Source organism: Sceloporus occidentalis, unplaced genomic scaffold (genome assembly GCF_023333645.1).
Source record: "Sceloporus occidentalis isolate IW3139 unplaced genomic scaffold, rSceOcc1.0.p SCAF_4, whole genome shotgun sequence".
NCBI lineage: Eukaryota > Metazoa > Chordata > Lepidosauria > Squamata > Phrynosomatidae > Sceloporus > Sceloporus occidentalis.
In genome coordinates, this window is record NW_028316984.1 from 177,237,651 (window position 1) to 177,257,559 (window position 19,909).

The window sequence follows — 19,909 nt, forward strand, 5'->3', positions numbered from 1 at the left end:
TTTTCCACCATTTTTAGGCATGGTACTTTTGACAAACAAGCTGAGGAATGCAATTGTATCGCAGATGTCAAAAGGAGTAATGAATATGCATTACTGTAAAGAATGTAAAAATAACATTATTTAAAACTCTCATTAAATTTGTGTCTTGTTATGGTTTTGAATCAGTCCACTGTGCAGTTGACCAGCATGGTCAAGAGTTGGTGCGTCCACTATAAATATTGTGTTCAGTGACTACGTGTGTTGAAGTTATAGGTCTGTTGATATTCAGGATTTCAGTAATACCAAAATCACTGTAGTAACTGGCCCAACTGCTGTACTCTATAATGCATGCAAAGTCCCTTGGGAGCTAGGATCACATTCTTATTTCCATTTACAAATGTCAGGAAGATGGTCCTGCAGACTTAGAAAATAACTCTCTTGTTGAAAGTTATGGACCTCAGAAGTGCTCAACATTACTGCTGCCTGGAGTGTAAAAATCGAGATCCAGGATCGCAAGGCATGTATAAAAATTTAAGCCTGCTAATAGAATTGAAGGCAAAGAAGGCAAGAAGCTGGTTCTCCTCTTTCTGTTTACATAAGCTACCAGTGCAATCTGTAGTTTTCTTAAAATGTATTTTATTCCTTTCTAGTTAACATGGCATTTTCAATAACAATTGCCTTAAAATGTTTTCAAACAGCAGGGGTTGCAAGCAGATGCAGACACCTGACCATCATCTCTAACACTGCTGCCACATTGCAGAATTATTGCAGTTTGACCTTGCTTTAACTGCCATGGTTCCATCCTACGGAATCCCAGGATTTGTAGTTTGTTGGGCACCAAAGTTCTCTAACAGAGGTGGCTAAATATCTCACAAATCCCAGAATTCTATAGTAAAGCAATGTCAAAGGGCATTCATTCTGCATTGCAGATGCAGGGTTACTTCCTCTTATCACAGCTAGGTCCCATCAGCAGTAACTGCAAGGGAAAGCTCATGAACTGAGCAATGACAGAAGTCAGGGCTGGCACTATCATTAAACAGACACCAGATGGCCATCTGTCGGGAGTTCTTTGATTGTGTATTCCTGCATGGCAGGAGGTTGGACCTGGTGGTCTCTTTCAGAACTATGATTCTATGATTCTAAGTTGCCACTAGAAACAGAAGATTTTGGATGTCATGAAATTAATACTTTTCTTTTTGTTTTTATTGTCATACATATGTAGAAGTGCTTGCAGGGGTTTTGTGCTTCATGCACTAAAACATCATGGCTACCTTTAACAGAGACTAAAGTGATTTGTGCATTGTGGGAGTTAGGAATGGTTCAGCCCGAGAAAAACAAATGTTTGGTTGGGTATTATAACTTAAAATGGTTTCTACAATTCACTCTAGTTTCTACTTTATTCTTTTCTTACCATCTTCCCTCCTAATTCTCTCCCACCCATGAAGATTGCTTTGGTTTCCACTGACCTAGGCTAAATTTACCTCAGAAAATTAATAAAGCAAATAATGTCTTCTCTCACATGTTGATAGTTGCCAATATTATTTTTTTTGTGTGTGTGCTTCCGACAGATCTTGGACAGTCCATTTTTTACACAACGACTTGTTTGCTCCCTTTTCTCAATGATGACATCTTGAGTACTTTACCGTATACAATGATCTCCACATTAGCCACGTTCCCACCATTTCTGCACAAAGATATCATCGAGTACCTCAGCACATCTTTCTTGCCCATGGCTATATGTAAGTAATTTCTGGTTACATTTACTTTTCAAAGAGGATTACACATTCTTCTGCCTTACTGAAATTTCATCTGGGATTGTGAATGCTTATGATGAATGAACCTACAGAAACAATTTATAAAGAATTCTTGTGCTATTTTTAAATCTTAGAATCAAATATAGTTCTTCTCCCTCCTCAAATAAAATCTAATGTCATGGTCTGTATTTTTTAGTAATTAAAAAAGGAATTTTGTGTTCACTATGACTCGGGAGACTAGGGTTCAAATCCTTGCTGAACCATGGAAACCCACTGGATGACCTTGGGCAAGTCACGTTCTCTCAGCCTCAGAGGAAGGCAAAGGCAAACCCCTTCTGAACAAGTCTTTAGATTGGTGCAGAGGATTACATATAGGAAGGGGGGCAAGCCCCACTGTAAAAGTCCTACATAAGTTCTAAGTGCAATGCTGGAGATAGACCAAAGACTCCTCATTGACTTCAGTGTTTTGGTGGTTTGTGGCATCCCACTCATTTAGGGACTCTATAAATGCAGGAAGCTCCCACACAAAGCTACCACATTATTTTTAGATTGGTCTGATTTACAATAAAGATGCACTTTGGCCCCTCAGTGGAACTCTAAAGCGTCTAGAAGTCCTTTCCTATTTAATACCTCATCATGACAGCAGAAATGGAATACAGGTTGACTCTCCTTTATCTGGAAATCCAAAACACTCCAGAATCCAAAATTGTTCACATGGCAGGCTGATGGTTCAGTGTATACAAACTTTGTTTCATGCACAAAATTATTAAAGATAGTGTATATAAAATTACCTTCTGGCTATGTGTATAAGGTGTATATGAAACATAAATCAATTGTATATTTAGACTTGGGTCCCATCCCTAAGATACCTCATTATATCTATGGAAATATTCCAAAATCTGGAAGACCCCCCCCTCGCAAAATCCCCAACACTTCTGGTCCTGAGCATTTCAGATAAAGGATACTCAACCTGTGTTAGATTTTCAGAAAACTTTTGGCTATGTTTTTATGTTCCTTTCTACCTTTAAGCCTTAAGGAGTTACACCAGCTGCCTATTATCTTCCAGTTCCATTTGAAGGCACTAAAGATCTAAGTAGAGTATTAAAGAAGTGCCTCCCAACATCAGCTTGCCTACTGTTAGAGGAAGTACATTTCTTATAGGAGGAGGACACAAAATGTAGGAACATAGTGCTTGGTACCTTTTCTCTAGAAATAGGCTTTGACCTTCCCCACGGAACTTTACTATGGATGGTGTCTCTTTTCTGGAACAACTTCACTACTGAAGATTGGCTGACACTGCCAAGTTTCTGATGAAGGCATTTTAAAATTATGCTTATTGGAGCTCAGTCTGCTCTGATCTGTTTTGATGGTGCCAGTATTCTATTTTTTTATTTTATTTGTGGTATAGCAAATGTTCTCACCATGGCAGTACCTTGGGACTCCATCCCCACAGCTTTCTACTCTACCTGAAAACAGTGATGGCTTCTGACTCCTATATCAGTGGAGAGAGAAATCCAGATTTTAGTCTGGACTTTGAAGGAGCTGTCCAATGTGCTGAACCTTTTTGGAGGATAAAGTCTATTATTTTGGATCGCTCCTTTAGAGCTCACACCTAAACCCAGAGTGGATTCACTATCCCGCTGATATGGTAGCCACCTCCAATGGCCAGATTTGGTCCTATTTGTTTATATGAGAAGATTCAAACACAATGTTGCTGTCTTGCCAGATTCACATTCTCATCTATATTCATTTTCTATAGTTAAAGTGTGTACATGGCATATTGAGTTTATATTTATTACTGACACATACTTTTTAGTGGTATGAATCTATCTGCTGGTAGTTTTTCAACTTCTGAAATGCTGAGAATATTACTGTTTGGGGAGTGAGGTATCCTGTATTAAAAATAGGCATATTATAATCTCTATATGTTAATGATGCCTCTGGGATTGTCAAGAAATGACTGTTTGAAAGACTCATGTGAGTATTTTTATCTCATTTGTTGTTAATGTTTACTGTTTCAGCATGAATCCCTTACTGGCTTAACAAAAAATCAAAACAAAAAACAAGAGTATGTATGTGTCAGCTCAGAAAAACCTCAGTTTTTAAAGTGTTTCTAGATATCATTTTAATCCTCATCCAGATGGATAAAGAAACCTAGTCTGATGTGAATTCTGGTACATTTTCTGAACCATGGGAATAGCCATGCTATGAGAATGGCTTGCAACAATCCTTGCATTTGCATTCTCCTTACCCCACTGTTCCTCTTCTGATGTGGTTGTAGGAAGGACTTCAGAAGATTTTTGGAAGCCTTTTAGATTAACTGCAATATAACTGCAACATATTGTGATGTCTCAGTCTGAAAAGATGATAGCTAAACTATGGAGATTATCACATGTCATTTTCCATCCAATCTGGGAACAGGGTGGGCACAGGCTTGAATGGGTAAAAATAGGTGTTATTGCACACCAAAACGCTGCCAGGCGACTACAACCTATCTCCGAGGTGTGCTTAGCCCCCTGATTTTCAAGGATGAGGAGCTTCCATCTTTGCAAAATCAGCGGACTAAGCGTGGCTTGGAGATGAGTTGTAGTCACCTGGTGGCATCAGTGGCATTTTGGTGTGTGATAACACCTGTTTTCACCTGTTTTCACCTGTGCCCAGACCATGCCCAGACCATGCTCAGATGTCATGTGATAATCTCCTATGTCTTGGGAAGGCAACAAGTAGGGTTTAATGTAGTAATCAAGCTATTTGTTCCCAGCATCATGTAGTCACAATTTCCTTTCCTCTCATGAAGAATTCCTTCTTTACATCCCACTTACTTATAACAAGGGTGGGCAAAGTTAAACTTTCCAGATGTTGTTCGACTGAAACTCCCAGTATTCATCACCGTTGGCTATTCTGGTTAGGCCGGATGGAAGTTGCAGCTGAACACAATCTGGGAGGGGCACACTTTACATACCACTGACCTATTATTGCTTTGTCTGTTTAATCACACTATGTCTGGAAGCTTGTGGGGCCACTATACTAGGGGTTGTGCATTGGTGGAAGTCAGAAAAAAAATCTGCTGGCTTTTCTCCAGTGCCTGATCTCCTGCCTGGCTGCAATGCCCATGGCTGTTTTCCTCTTACAGCTTCTGATGGTGTGGTTACATTGTCATAGTGCACCAGTCCCTTTTTGCCATCCCAGTGCATTCCCTAGACCAGTGATGGTGAACCTTTTAGAGGCCGAGTGCCCAAACTGCAACCCAAAACCCACTTATTTATTGCAAAGTGCCATGTCCCTCTGGCTTTCTAGTAACAGACTCTAGCAAACTCTGTGCTGGGGCTATGGCTCATGTGTCCACAGAGAGGGCTCTGAGTGCCACCTCTGGCACGTGTGCCATAGGTTTGCCATCACTGCCCTAGACCTTATGGTTTACTGAAATTCATGGTAGGGTGGGTGTTGTCTGAGTCATGCGGTATAGCTAACCAAGAAACAGATGGGTTTCAGCATAGCTGAGAATGTAGTTCAGAAATATTAGCAAGGAACATTCATCAAAATTCCTGACACCTGTCCAGCCCACAGCCATTGGCAGCCTTGTAGATTCTTGGTTTGAGCAGATTATACAGTATGAAGCAGAGAGGACTGTGTCGGTTGACCATAAAGTGCGATAACATAAGTGTGAAATGCAGAATACAGAGATTTCTGAACTACACAGAGACAGTGTAGTGTAGCAGATAGAGTGTTGGACTGGGGTTGGGAGACTTGGGTTGTAGTCTTCACTGATTTATGGAATTTACTGATTCTGCATCCATACCGCAGAAATAATCCAGTCTGACACCACTTTAACTACCATAGCTCATTGCTATGGAATTCTGGGAATTGTATTTTTGTGAGACATTTAGTCTTCTGTGTCGGAGAGCTCTGATGCCAAAACAAACTACAAATCTCAAGATTCCATAGCATTGGGCCTTGGTCATTAAAGTAGTGTCAGAGTGGATTATTTCTGTGGTGTAGATACATCTCATATGACCCAGTAGCACAGTCATTCTCTCTCAGACTGATAGCTCACAGGATTGTTGCATTGATAACATGAGTAAGAGGGAATATACTGCCTTGAGTTCATTGAAGAAAAGGCAGGTTATAAAAGGAGCTAATAAAGTGAATGAATGAGTGAGTGAATGAATGATACTGGAGAAAGATGCCGTTGGATGAATCCCTGGAGATGACATACTTGTATTTCCAATTTGACTGAATAATCATCATCTTTATTTTGATGAAACTTCTGTGATTGATTTTTTAAAGTTGCTAGTTGTTAATTATTTTGATGTTGTTTCTTTTGAAGTGGGCTCCTCAAGAAGAGAAGGGGTCCCTGCTCATGTTAATCTCTCTGCATCTTCGATGCTAATGATCGCAATGCAGTATACATCCAATCCTGGTATGTACCAGCTTTTAGGGCTGTTCACTTGTCAGTCTTCTGGGAGAAAAAACACTTAAAAGCTTGTTGAAAATGTGGGGTGTGCTTTTTTCCCTTATGCTTTAGCAGAGCTACTTGAAACCTAACACTACATGAATTACCCTTGAAGAATTCTTAATGATCACTGTGCTCTTCCTTTGAAAAGCAATGGAAAATTGTCCTTTTAAGATGTCTGAACTTGCTTCCTGAAGCAGCTCTTTAGGTGATAATTAAATCCACAGTGTTGGAAAAAACACATTTGGATCTGAACTTTAGGGGCTTTGAACCAATTCTATAAATTCCATTTTAGCACCAGAAAATGGAAAAGTGTTATTAAAAAAATCATAGTTGCTTTAGTGATAATTAAGGAAGTGCATATAAAATGGGGGAAATGTGTAGTTTGCCTCATTTACTGCACTTTGGTCAGGTTCTAAATGCTTCCTTGTTATGAAAGGACAAATTATGCCTTCTACAGTCTGATACATTGACTGCAATTAGAAAGGAACTGTCATGTTGGATCTGATAACTTGGGGTGAGTGCTACTCATTCATTGTGTGAGGAGTATAGCTGCCACCTTTAATAGGCCCCTTGCTTTGTCTGCTTTGTAACAAATGACTGCTGTAACATTTCTCCATCATGACATTGTGATGCTGTGGGAAAAAAGCTCACCTCTTATGAACCTCTCTCTCTCTTTTAAAGTTGCTGTGTTAGTCACTGGCAAGCATTACAGGACTGAAATCACTCCATCTATAATGCTCATAATGGAAAATACCTCCATATACCTGCATGTAGAAAGCTGTTCTGATAGAGCATTTGACTCCCTTTGCCATGCCAGTTTGTACACAAGGATGTTTTCTGCATGCAGCAAAGATTGATAATAAGAATACACAATGTCCCCATCTCTGCAAAAACTGTATCTCTTTACTTTTAACAGCACCTCCCCCACTTTGAAAGAAGGTACTTAATCTTCAGCAGATAGACACCTTTAGGTTGTTGCCACACTACAGAATTAATGCATTTTGACACTACCTTAACTATAATGGATCCATTTGTGGAATCCTTGGATTTGTAGTTTTGCTGTGGCATGAGAATTCTCTGACAGAGAAGGCCAAATATCCCACAGAACTACAAATCCAAGAATTCCATAGCATTGAGCCATGATAGTTAAAGTGGTGTCAAATTGCATTGTTTCTGCAATATAAATGGAGCCTCAGAAAACTCCTGGAAAGGCTACTCTGCTTAGAAACAAGTTACACAAGCATCAGCCGCTGCTTTATTACAGGTGCATTTGGGCTGCTTCTTTCATAATAATGAGATTAGCTGGGGATGTGGCTTCCATTTTGTCTTGGAGTTGGCAAGTTGCCTATTCCTGGCATATAGAATGCCTGTGATGTATGGCCATATTTAGACAGGATGCTATGCACATTCTAGATATAATATGCTACTATCATCCATTTGCCAAGCATGCTTTGAACTCCTAGATTTTAGCTATTTAATTAGATGCTAATAGAGTCAATAAATCTTAGGTAAGCCAATAAATGTTATTCCTTGATTTCTGCACTATGAGTGATCTACCTCAATTGGGGGTTTCCCCTTTCTTTTCCAGTATACCATTGTCAGTTACTGGAATGCCTTATGAAGTACAAACAAGAAGTATGGAAAGTAAGTTTGTGATTAAACATGCTAATAATTTAATTTGAAATAATAATTGCTTATTTTAAAAATATATCACTTTCAATAATCAAATTAGTTGGAATAATTTACATGTGTGATCGGATCTCTTTCATGAGGTGTGGGGACAATATTTAATATTATACCACAATATGAATTTCTGTATGCATTTTTTCCATAGTGTATTGAGTTCTTTTTCAGATGTGACTCAGTATTGAGTGGTGCTATTGAAAACAGTGGTCTGTGGACCAGTACCAGTCCATAAGCTATAGGTTGCCAGTCCCTGGTGAGTTTCCAGGAAAAAAAGAAACATATGTAGTCAATGGGCCAAATCTGGTGCCAGTCACTTACACATGGGGAGGGGGGTATCCTGGTCCTTTCCATTAGATAGCTTAAGAAGCAGTGGCCTAGAGGAAATTTGAGAAGAGATAACATTCATTCAGTCTTTGGAAAACACACAGTGTCTAGTTGGCACCAATGGTGAACTCACTGTTCATCCAAGTGTTTGAAGCTTACTTATCATCGTTTGGCTTCCAGTTTCTTGGACAGCAAATTCTGTTTTGATTTTGTTAACTATTCTATAACAATTTGAGAATTGATAAGTTTTTTAAAGGAAGGTTTTCTAAGAGGGTACTGCACATTTTAAATTGTTTTAACTGTACTGTTCTTTGAACTGCTTTATAACCATTTTTACTGGATGTTTTCAGTTGTTTTCTAATGTTGTTGATCGTTTAATTCCATTTTAAAGTAGTTGTTTTGTACATACGAAGTGTATTGTGTTTTGATTTCTAAGCTAGCTTGAAACCCAGTTTGGGCTGAAAAGGCCAGGTATTAATAAAGATGATGACGATAATGAGGACTGATTGATTGATTGATTGATTGATTTACATTGTAGGAAGTGTTAAATTGTTTTGAAGATGTTTTATTTATTTACATGCACATTTGCGAGTATTTATCAGTCACATTCCTGCCCTCTGAGCCCCCCCCAAATGACATGCAAATCTGAAGAGGGGCAAATTTTATATAAATCAGTTTTTTGAGAATGTGGGTATAGGATAGAGTTTGACTTTCAGCAATAGCAACAGCATCTACATTTCTATACCGTTAAATAGTTAACTCAGCACTATCTAAGCAGTTTACAATCTGTAAGCTAACTGCCCCCAACAAGCTTTACTTTACCAAAAGCTTTACTTTACTCATTTTACCAACCTACAAAAGGATGGAAGCCTGAGTCAACCTTGGAGCCCTAGGATTGAACTCACAACATTGTGTCTGAAGTACCAGCATTTTAACCATTGTGCCACCAGGACTCCTTGGTAGCCAGGGCAACTTAGTTAGCCATTATCAGATCAAAATTTCAGTGGCTCCTGGGTTCCTCTTTTTTCACACTCTTGAACTTAAACATAATGGAAGTCGAATAACATAGCCATCTTTCTTAGAGATGAACAGTTCAGCTCCAGAGCAGAGACTCTGTTGGTAGTCCCCTTTTCCATCCTGTCCTTGTCTCAATACATTTTCTCGCCCAACTGGAGCAGAGCTAGAATATTCTTTCCTTAAGGCACCAGTTTGTTCAGTCTCTTAAGGTCAGCATTGGTACTTGATTAGTGAGATTTTGGCTGATTTGGGGACTGAATAGCAGAAATCTCCATATGTGGAATTGTGTATACATTGTGCTTTGCATCCCCTGTGAAACGTTGTCTAAGTGAATCAAGACAGCAAATGTGCAACTGGATACACAACCAGATTCTCTGTGCAATCACATTATGTGTAATGGCACTGAATGCACACCATTCCTTCTACCTTGAACTGAATGAGGACCTTCTGCATCAAACAAAAATGTCCATGGGGGAACCTGGACATGAATAAGACATAGTATGAGTAGATTTTCAAATTAGCAATAAGGGACAGCTGTAATTCATGAAATGCAGAGTTGGAAATTAGGAAGTAGCTATTAACAAGCTTGTGTCCTGCCTAAATACAAAATGAAAGTATTTATTTCAGTTAACCTAGTAATATGTTTCCCTGCAAAACTAACACATTGTCCACATTCATGAATTACACAATGCACATGTTTCTGTCTTTATGAAGGACCTACATTCCCAAATATGGTATTTTTGGGTACCTTGTTCAGTTTATTCAAAATGCAAAGCTTTCCAACATACAAATAGGAATCGTATCTTATAATAAGGGTTGTATAAGGGACAAACGTTCTGGCATTCAAAAGAAATCCCTTACAATAAAGGCTACCTGCCAACCTTATAAAGGACAAGGTTTCTAGCCCTCAAATAAAGGACAACAATTTTAATACCTTATCAATACCTGTCAGCCTTATAAAACACAATCTTTCCAGCCCTCAAATAATGAATGGCCTGGCAACCTTTACAAGACAAAAACAGCATAAGGTAAGCAATAGGCAAACTTCACAAGGAATTTCTGGCTGGCTCAATCCAAGCTGAATTTCCAGTGTGTGTTCAGGACAGTCAAGTCTTTTCCTTTTTCCTTTTTAAAATTTATAATTGGCTTGTAAAATTGGTTTCAATCTGTTTCCCCAAATAACCTTTATGTATTTAATTGCACTTCTCTTGAAGAGCCTTGGTGGAAAGCAATATTTAAATGCTTCCAAAAGCTAAAATGAAATGAATCAGGATTTATAGATAGAATTTTTCATGTTTTGCAGTGGGAAGGTAACAGTGTTTGGTGCAATCATGCTGGCCACATGACCACCAGAGTAGTTCTCGGACAATGCTGGCTCTTCGGCTTAGTAACATAGATGAGCACCACCCTCTACAGTCGGTTATGACTAGACATTCATGTCAAGGGACTACCTTTACCTTTTTATACGGTGACATCTGAATCCTAACTGCTTGAAAAAAAGCAACAGTAAAAACACCTCTGCCTCCCCCTTTCTGAATTAGTCTGTTGAGAGGATAAAGCATGACATTTGGTACGACAAGACTCTGAATTAACTAATTAAATATAGGAGCTAAGCATATGCTCAGAGGCATCTGTATTCTTTAATTCTAAGAATATGTTTCTGCCTCCTCCTGAGTTAAGAAGGAGCACCTCTCCCTATATATGTCTGCCTGAGAACTGAGGCCTATTGGAGTGGCCCTCTGCTGTCTCCCACCAGTGGGGGCAAAACATTGTGGTGGGACATGGGATAGGGCCTTCTCTGTTGTGGCACCCGGGTTATGGAATACCCAGCCTTCAAAGGCCCAGTCGAAATGCTCCTGTGCCAACAAACCTCTCTTTGGTCAGTTGGTCTCAGAGACCTGCTGACAGTGCAGTCTGTTAGTAGATTTGGTCTGGTGTTTAAAAAATGCCAGCAAAAAAGCAAAAACATGGAGAAGTAGGGCTGGGGTGAGTCAGATTATGCTTGAGGTACATGTTAAGCTGAGATACATAGCTACAGTATTGGCAAAGCGTTAGACCAAGGTGAGGGTAGTCTTAAATAATTTTCATAGGCTGGGTAGGGTTTGGAATCAGCACAGCTTCAGCTGGCCTACTGCAGGTTCAGATAGCCCTCACCCATCTTTTCCAGTTAGGGCTGAAATCCTTTGTGATGCTGATGGAGTTTTGCTGGTATACTTATACAGGAGTTACTGGAGGGAATTGGGTGAAGGAATGAGGAAGTTTTCCTGGTACACACCTCAGACAATCACAAGCCATTGGTATTGGGAGGGTAGAGCTGAATTCAGGCATCTGACAGCTGTTGCACAATTTGGGGAAAATTGATGTACAAAGAGGAATGTACCTCCTTGTGCACCATCAAGAAAAGTACTTATGCTGGCATTAGTCATCAAAGGGGTTCTGACCAAAGTGTATTCAGACTGTCTAAGAAGCACTAAAATATTCATCATAGATTCATAGAGTTGGAAGAGACCACAAGGGCCATCCAGTACAACCCCCTCCCAAGCAGGAATACACAGTCAAAGCACCCCAGACAGGTGGCCATCCAAGCTCTGTTTAAAGACCTCCAAAGGAGACTCCACCACACTCCAAGGGACCTTGTTCTACTGTAAAACAGCTCCTAGTGTCAGGAGGTTCTTCCTAGTGTTTTGGTGGAATCTCTTTGAATCCATTACTCTGGGTCCTATTGTCTGGAGCAGCAGAAGACAAACTTGTCCATATTCAGTAAGACAACCTTTCAAATATTTAAATAGGGCTATCATATCATCTCTTAACCTTCTCTTCTCCATCATTTTCTTATCTTTGCATGGGACTTGCTATACCTATGTATGCTGACACCTTCTGAAATTCAACTCATGATGGCCCTGTCATTCTCTTAGGACTTGCTGTATGTGATAGCATATGGCCCATCTCAAGTAAAGCCACCTGCAGTACAAATGCTTTTCCACTACTGGCCCAACTTGAAACCTCCAGGGGCAATAAGTGAATATCGAGGACTTCAGTACACAGGTGAGTTGAGCTGTGTATTCATTAGTCCTAGATGGAAACTGCTTGGCAGAAGGTTCTCAGAAATATGATAGAAATGGTTGTTTTTCTATCGCTTTGATAGTTTTCACAAAAAGCGGGATATAAATAAAAGTTTTTTATTATTATTTTATGTGTCTTCAAACTCCTGTCTATAATCTGTCTACCGTTTTGTAAAAATGTTTATATGTGGCTGTCTATTCCTGGATGAACATGTTCTCTAATATGTAAAGCAATAAAGCTGCACAGGGGAGATAGAAAGAGTTTCTTACTTCCTAATTAGAAAATAAATTCTATGTTGGAGGAAGCTTACAGAGAGATCGTATGCAATGTCTCCCACTTATGGTTTTGAAGCATCTATGGAAGGATGTTTTAGATATATAGAGGATATCCTCTCTTAGGGCAGAGGGTTGGTCTAGGTGATCCATTGGGCGCCTTCTAATTCTATGATTCTATAATGACATTATGAAGTTGTGGAATAAGTCTGTTTTGCAACAAGTCATCTACAGACAAGTGTGGGACAATTCCCTTTTGATACCACTATGGCTGGGTAAATGCATTCTTATTTGGAGTCAATAAGGGTAAGAAACACTTTATTTTTTGGATGTTTGCACCAGTCTCATATTCCCTTTTAACTCTCATGTAGGGCTATTTCACACATATTTATAGTTTACTTGCTTTCTCTTATCGCTTGATGATTGAGCAGATGAGTCACAGCTACATAGCTGAACTGACATCACTGATAAATACTATTCTTCGCATATTAGGATGCTTTTCTCTATGTTCACTTTATGAATGTGTAATCAGCAGCTCTGTCTCCACCATATTGGAAGAGACATCTGCGACAGGGATGATGGAAAAATTAGTTTATTTGGCACTTTAATATGAATTTACCATATTCATACGTTCTGAGCTTGTAAACAAACCAGAATATTGTTCTTGGTCAATAATCACACTTTTCTGAACTTTGAGGTACTGTTTGCATTTCTTTTTTTAAAAAATGAATTTATCATAAAAAGTGTGCACAAAAAAGAGCTTTATTTCAGAGGAAAATCCTTTACAAAATGTGTGTATCTGTAAAATGTGCACAAAGGAATATATTTTCAAAGAATGCGCATAGAAATACATACAACCTGGAGTGTAGGCTTAAAAAAAAAACACCCAGATTCACAAACCGATATAGAAATGGGATGGAATAAATCTAAATGATCTTGATAGATTTGTCCATCCTTGCTGTGCTGTGTGTAGTATTGGGAATATGGGAATATTGCTTTTCAGAATTCTGGATCATGTGCAGCCCCATCAATGCATAGGTCCTGGTGCACATGACTGCACAGTCTGTTTGGTGTGTAGACTCTGTGTATGTGTTGCTTCTGTGTTTGTGGATCTCCCACTCTCTGTTTTTGCATGTTTATGTGTGAAGAAAAATCCTAACATATACAGTTGTCTGATGATGTGATACAAGTTTTACATGTGATTTTGATCTGTGGCTGAAACCAAATGCCACTTTTTTTAGAGCAATGGGAACAGATTTCAATTGTCTTTGGTGTCTTCTGTATCAGCATTTCTTTCTTTTACAGGGCTGAAGGGGGTGGTGGGGTGGGTGGTGGTGATGGTTCTGCAATTGCCACAGTTGGCTCACTGTAGATAGTGATGATTGACTGGCAACTATCATACTATCAAGAAAGTCCCCACTATTTCCTGGAGCTGTTTTGCACTTTTAAAAAGTCTGAATTTTATTTTATGAAAACAAACAATTAAATTTAATATTATTAATAAAAAACAGTTAATTTTTTTACATAAGTTTAAAATGTTCCATTCTCTTAAAAATTTCTTTAAAAACATCACATCTTAACAGATTTTCACTTTAACTACATGGAACTATGTACATGGAAATACTTTTAGGCTGTGCATATGATACTGTAATTTAAAGGAATAATTTTAATTTTGCTAGTTGCTTATGTCACAACTATTTCCATACATTCAGTGATGCACAGGAATTAGGATTTATGAATAACATTAGTACAAAAAACATGACTAGGGATTCTGTATGGTGTGGCGTGGGAGGAGGTCAATACATGTGGGGGTGACACCATGAGTTACCACACTGGATGACACCAACCCTAGTGATGCCATTAATTCCCACTGTCCCAATTTGCAAGGACAGTCCTGATCAATCCTCTGACTGACTTTTTGAGCTGCTTTTAAAATGTCACAGTTTCTTTCTCACTCTCCCCCTTTCCCCCTTTTCCCCTCACTTACTTCCATTGGTGCAAATAGAGTTCAAAGTACAAAAGTAGTTTGCACTCAGTTAACTCAACAGTAGGGAAAAGGGAAGAGAGGGCAGAGTCTTGCCCTTTCTAGTAGGCTCAGGCAAAAGCAAACTGCTGTAGCCTCTCCTACCTTATGTGCTCTTCCTCATTAATTTTTTATTCCCATTTTGATCATATTCTGGTGTTCCTTGGCCATATGTGTCCTGGTTTTCACCTGAAATGTTGGTGGGTATGAAAAAGATCTTTGCCTGCCAGTGGAAAGATAACTAAGAGGCTAACCTTGCCTCCCAGGGGAATAATTTTACATTTGGAATGTAAGGAGATGTTCTATTTTGATGCCTTACCTATTTCACCATAGCTAATAGCTCTGGATTCTGAAGCAGGATTCTTTCCTATGGACTGCTTGAGATATTTAAAAAAGAGTTATTGTTGGATACTGATCCCATTGCAAGCATGTGCTCTCACTGTACTGCAGCAGCTCCATACTTGTCAGAGTTCTTCTCCCATTAGAATGGGAGATGACATTCTGTATCTGGCAAAATGTTGAGATCTAAGCCGAAGACCAAATGGAGTCATCCGAAATTCATATAGTTGTTATCATTGCTCTCATTCAGTGCTGTGCCTATGCATTATTTAGCTGTTGGTTAACTTCTGTGTGTTTGTCCATGGTGGTTTTGTTTTTCAGCATGGAATCCCATACACTGCCAACACATTGAATGCCATAATGCCATTAACAAGCCAGCTGTGAAGGTAATGGAGACTTTTGCACTCCCTTAGTATGCACCCAATGAGGAGCCACTCCACATATTTCCAAAAGCCCTTTTTTAAATCTGGCAGTGCCATAATTTAAATGCTAGGCAGTTTGTTGAGATGATATGGCTTCCCTTTCAGTTTTTAATCCTCAATGTGGCAGAATTAGATGTTACAAAATTAGAAACTAAAAGGAAAGTCGTGTGCCACATGCTCGATCTGTGGCACTGTCACATGAAATGAAATGTTTGCAGTAATTGATGTAGTTTGTTGATATTTGCCATCAAGTTGGCTTCAACATATGGCAAACCTATGAATGAAAGAGAATTTACAAGATCTGCTCAGGTCTTGCATGTTCAGGGCTATAGCTTCCCTGATTACTTCCAGTTTGCCAAGCATTATCGTCTTTTCCAACCAATCATATCTCATGATCTGTTCAAAATACAACAACCTTCATTTGGTCACCTTGACTTCTAGGGAGAATTCAGGCATGATTTCCTCTCAGACTCATTCTTTGGTCTATAGACTCATTCTTTAGTCTATAGTACATCCCTGTAGTACTATCCTTCGGTTGTTGTTTTTTAAAAAATAGATTGCCTGCAAAACAGGAATTTTCTGTTCAAATCCATCACCTGTTCCTGCAAGCCACATCGCCACCAATTGTCATGACACACTGTCTCCCATTTCTCTTGTTGACATAAGGACCCTCTGGCATGTGCACACTCTGTACTGGACAGACCTCTTGCCATATTAGAAGCCAAGTCAATCCAGTAAAAGAAAGCACAAAATTGACCTCTCTGTATATGACAGGGATGATCTTCAACATGTTAGACTGTCCCTCCCATTGCCCCTCACTGTTGGCCTTCCTAGTTAGGGGGTGCATGAGGGTTGCAGTTCAACCACATCTGCAAGCAACACATCTTCTAACCCTAAGACATTCCTGCATGTTTATTTTTACCTGTTTCCAACCCCAGATCAGAGGAAGTTACTGTTTTCTGTCTTTTAGCTACAGAACTATAGTGTTGGACAACTAGACTTCTATGCTTTCTGCATAACTGCACTTCCTGTAGGCTGTTTAGAAATTAAAGCAAAGCTGCTCATGAAGTGAGCTTGTGTTCTCTTACACTCCCAGAGGAGGGCAACAACATGATGAAATTGTCCTCCACATCCCCTAGGCCATTTGTGACATGATCCCCAATTTTTTGTGGGTACTCATGCTTCCAGGGGGTTGCAAGCACAGCCTTAGGATAACGTTCTCTGCCCCCTTTCCATAAGCTTTATAAAAAGGGGATCAGACATTTTGGGCTGTCCAGATGTTTTGGACTACAAATCCTACAATCCATTACCACTAGCCATGCTGGCTGAAGCTTCTGGGAACTGGATTCCAAAACATCAGCAGCACCTCATACTTCCCACTCCTGTCCTCCAAATCCAGCATGCTCCCTTTCTACCAGTGAATTGCTTCCACAGTTCTGCAGGCAAACAGGTAAGATACTTTTTGGACATTGCTGCGAATAGCCTTCTCTGATCTCCCCCAGCCCATTCTTGATGATATATACATTCATTTTATGGCCACTAGTTTTACCATGGAGAACTCAGCAAGCCCCAATAGGGTCTTACCAATCAAACCTATTCCATTAGAAATAATTCTTCTCTCACCCTCTCTCTCCAACTTCTTTCTTTGGAGCTAGAAGAGCAGCAGCAACTGTAATCCCAACAAAATTCATATCACTCGTAACATACTTTGGAGTTATTGCTGGTGGCCCCACATCAGTGGACAAATAAGTTCAAAAATAGACAAATTTGACATCACTTTAACTATCTTGGTTCCATCCTATGTAAACCCATGATTTGTAGTTTGGTGAGACAAGGCTGAATACCTCGCCAAACTAGAAATCCCAGAATTCCACTGGCTGGCACCATGACAGTTAAAGTGCTATCAAACTGCTTCATTTTTGCAGTGTGAATACATCTTCTGTGTTGCCTTTAACTTTTAGACTAAACTTTAGAATCAGTTCACTGTTTTACTGATATCAAAGCCCTGGCTGATAATGTGACTTGCCCTTTCTTTTATATCTAAGCACTATTATAAGAAATAGAGGTACCTGCAGCCCATAAACATAGATTATCTTTTGTTACAGGACATTGTCAGCTGCCAGGGCTGTCCTAAGAGATTTTGCTGCCTGAGGCAGAGCAACAAATGGCACCTTAACTCCCCCAAGTCAACAGCAACCAATTCAGTTTGGAACAACAACAACAACAAAAAAAACCCAGTAAATTCCATGAATGCCCTTCCCTTTCTTAAATTACTTAGCTCTAAAGCCAGTTGCTAAGATCAATCAGAGTATACCTACTGAATGGATTGCTGAACTGCAAGTCAGTTCTTACATAAATCCTATTGATCACATGGGTTTAGACACAACAATTTGCTGCCCTTTCTTGCATTTGTTGGCTTTGGGAAGCAGTTTCATTCTGCCAAATGATAGGGCCAGCCCTGTCAACTGACAGGGAGGTTTTGACTGCTGGGGATTTGGACTTGTGGGCTGCAGCAGCTTTTTGGAGAGAGAAACTGATTCTGTCCTTCCTGTGTGTTTCAGATGTGCATAGACCCTTCCTTATCTGTGGCTTTGGGGGATAAACCACCCCCTCTCTACCTTTGTGAAGAATGCAGCCAGAGGATTGCAGGGTGGGTAGACTAAGAGAGGCAAAAACAATGAATTGAAGAATCAAAGTCACAATGAATGCACGAATCTTCTGCCCTACAAACCTGTCTAATGCCTTGGGACCTAGTGAAGTGAAAAACAAAAAGTGTATTCCTTAAGTTGGAAAGTGAACTGCCAAAGCTGATTGAGAGCAGAATAAAGGAAACCAATTGCCAAGTCAGTGCCAGTACTGCATGATTATTTAATTGGGGAAATCAATTTACTCTAATTTATTAGACACCCAATCCACTTGGCATCACTCAGCCCACTGAGCATAATAAGAAACGATTTTCTTTTTCGTGGTGGAGACAAGGCCAATCTCACCTGAAGCAGTAACTGAGTCCTGATCAGAAAGGACATAATTACTTTAAGGAAGGTCAAATAGGGATCAAAGTATTTTGGCAAGTCCGGGGATGAAAATATGGAAAGATGGACAGGATGCAGGACATCAAAATGCAAACCCCTAGATTCAGTGGCAGAGTCTCTTCCAATTCAGTGGCCTCTAGATAGATTACAGCTCCAGTCATCCTTAGGCAGCACAGCCGCTGGCAATAGGTTATATACCTGATTGGGAAAGACTGCAATAGAATTTGCCCAGCTCTTCTCTCATCTCACAGCCTACAAAGAAATTCCCTCCATCCCTTTAAAATATATATTTCCACAGGCCTAGTGGCCTGATTTTCCTTTTCTAAAAGACCATATCCACCAGATCATGCTGCCTGTTTTTAATTCTCTTGCAATTTGTTTAGAAAAGAAGGCTAGGTTAATGGCAGGTATTGAAATTGTAATGAACAAAGCATAATTGCCCATATTATGCAAATATATTGTGGTGAAAGGCAGTGTTTTTTTCTTGCCCTTTGAGAGCCAATGTGGGCTTGTTAGACTAGAACTGAGAAGACCCAGGTTCAAATCCTTGCTCAGAGAGAAAGAGGGAGGGAGGGAGGGAGGGAGGGAGGGAGGGAGGCAGAAGCTGGTGCTAGAGAAACAGAGTGACATGGGGAGATAGAGAAAGAGAGAAGGAAGAGAAAAAGAAAGGAAGTGTCATATAGAGGCGTATAGAGAAAAATGGGACTGTCAAAGAGAGCCAGCTTGGTATAGTTGTTTGAGCTTTGGAGTATGACTATGACTATGACCAGGATTCAAATCCCTGCTCAGCCATGGAAACCCGCTGGGTGAACTTGGGCAAGTCATACTCTCTTAGCCTTAGAGGAAGGCAACCATCCTGAACAAATCTTGCCAAGAAAATCCCATGATAGGTTCACCTTAGGGTGACCATAAGTCAGAAACCACATGAAGGCACACATCAGCAAACAACAGATAGAGAAAGTGAGAAGAACAAAAGGGGATGCCAAAGGGAAAAAAGAGATAAAAGGGTATCATAGAAAAAGAAAGAAAGGCCAAAAAAGTTGTGGGAAGAAGGGAGAGGGAGATAGAACAGCAGAAAGAGAGGAGAGAAAAGCATGAGTATATTGTACTCAATTTTATTTCTAGCTCCTCTTACCACCAGCTTCAGTTTCATCCTCTGCCAGCACACAGTCTTTTAGGAAAACTGGTTTTCAATTAAAATGGGTTCCTTTATGGCAGTGCCTGGAATAAAGGGATTATTGGAAGGGGGGATTAAAAAGAGTTCCCAACTGCTACTCTGTAAGATTAGTGTACAGAATTTGGTACAAAACTAGTTCTTCTTCACTTGTCATTTATTAAAGCCAAGGCATACATGACCTCCTCTCATCAAGATACAGTTCTCCCCCCCCCCCCCTTTCTTTAAGGCATTTAAATGAGAGCATTTTTATTGTGCAATAAAAAGCAATATCACTAAAGAATAACATCTAGCCTAAGGTTGCTGTTCACTAAAGGACAAACAAGAACTTTAAAAAATACACTGCAGCTGCAACTTTTTAATATCAT

At 39.7% G+C, this 19,909-nt stretch overlaps 1 protein-coding gene across 6 annotated transcripts in view; it reads left to right on the forward strand.

The window, feature by feature from the left end:
* Positions 1-19,909, forward strand: part of UNC79 (unc-79 subunit of NALCN channel complex) — a 149,654-nt gene that overhangs the window by 28,235 nt on the left and 101,510 nt on the right. For all 6 annotated transcript variants that reach the window (XM_089522436.1, XM_089522439.1, XM_089522440.1 and 3 more), the window contains exons 4-9: positions 1,548-1,718; positions 6,061-6,153; positions 7,778-7,833; positions 12,132-12,261; positions 15,235-15,299; positions 17,897-17,985. In XM_089522436.1, coding sequence (XP_089378562.1) covers positions 1,548-1,718; positions 6,061-6,153; positions 7,778-7,833; positions 12,132-12,261; positions 15,235-15,299; positions 17,897-17,985 — 604 coding nt within the window. The remainder of the gene's footprint in view (positions 1-1,547; positions 1,719-6,060; positions 6,154-7,777; positions 7,834-12,131; positions 12,262-15,234; positions 15,300-17,896; positions 17,986-19,909) is intronic.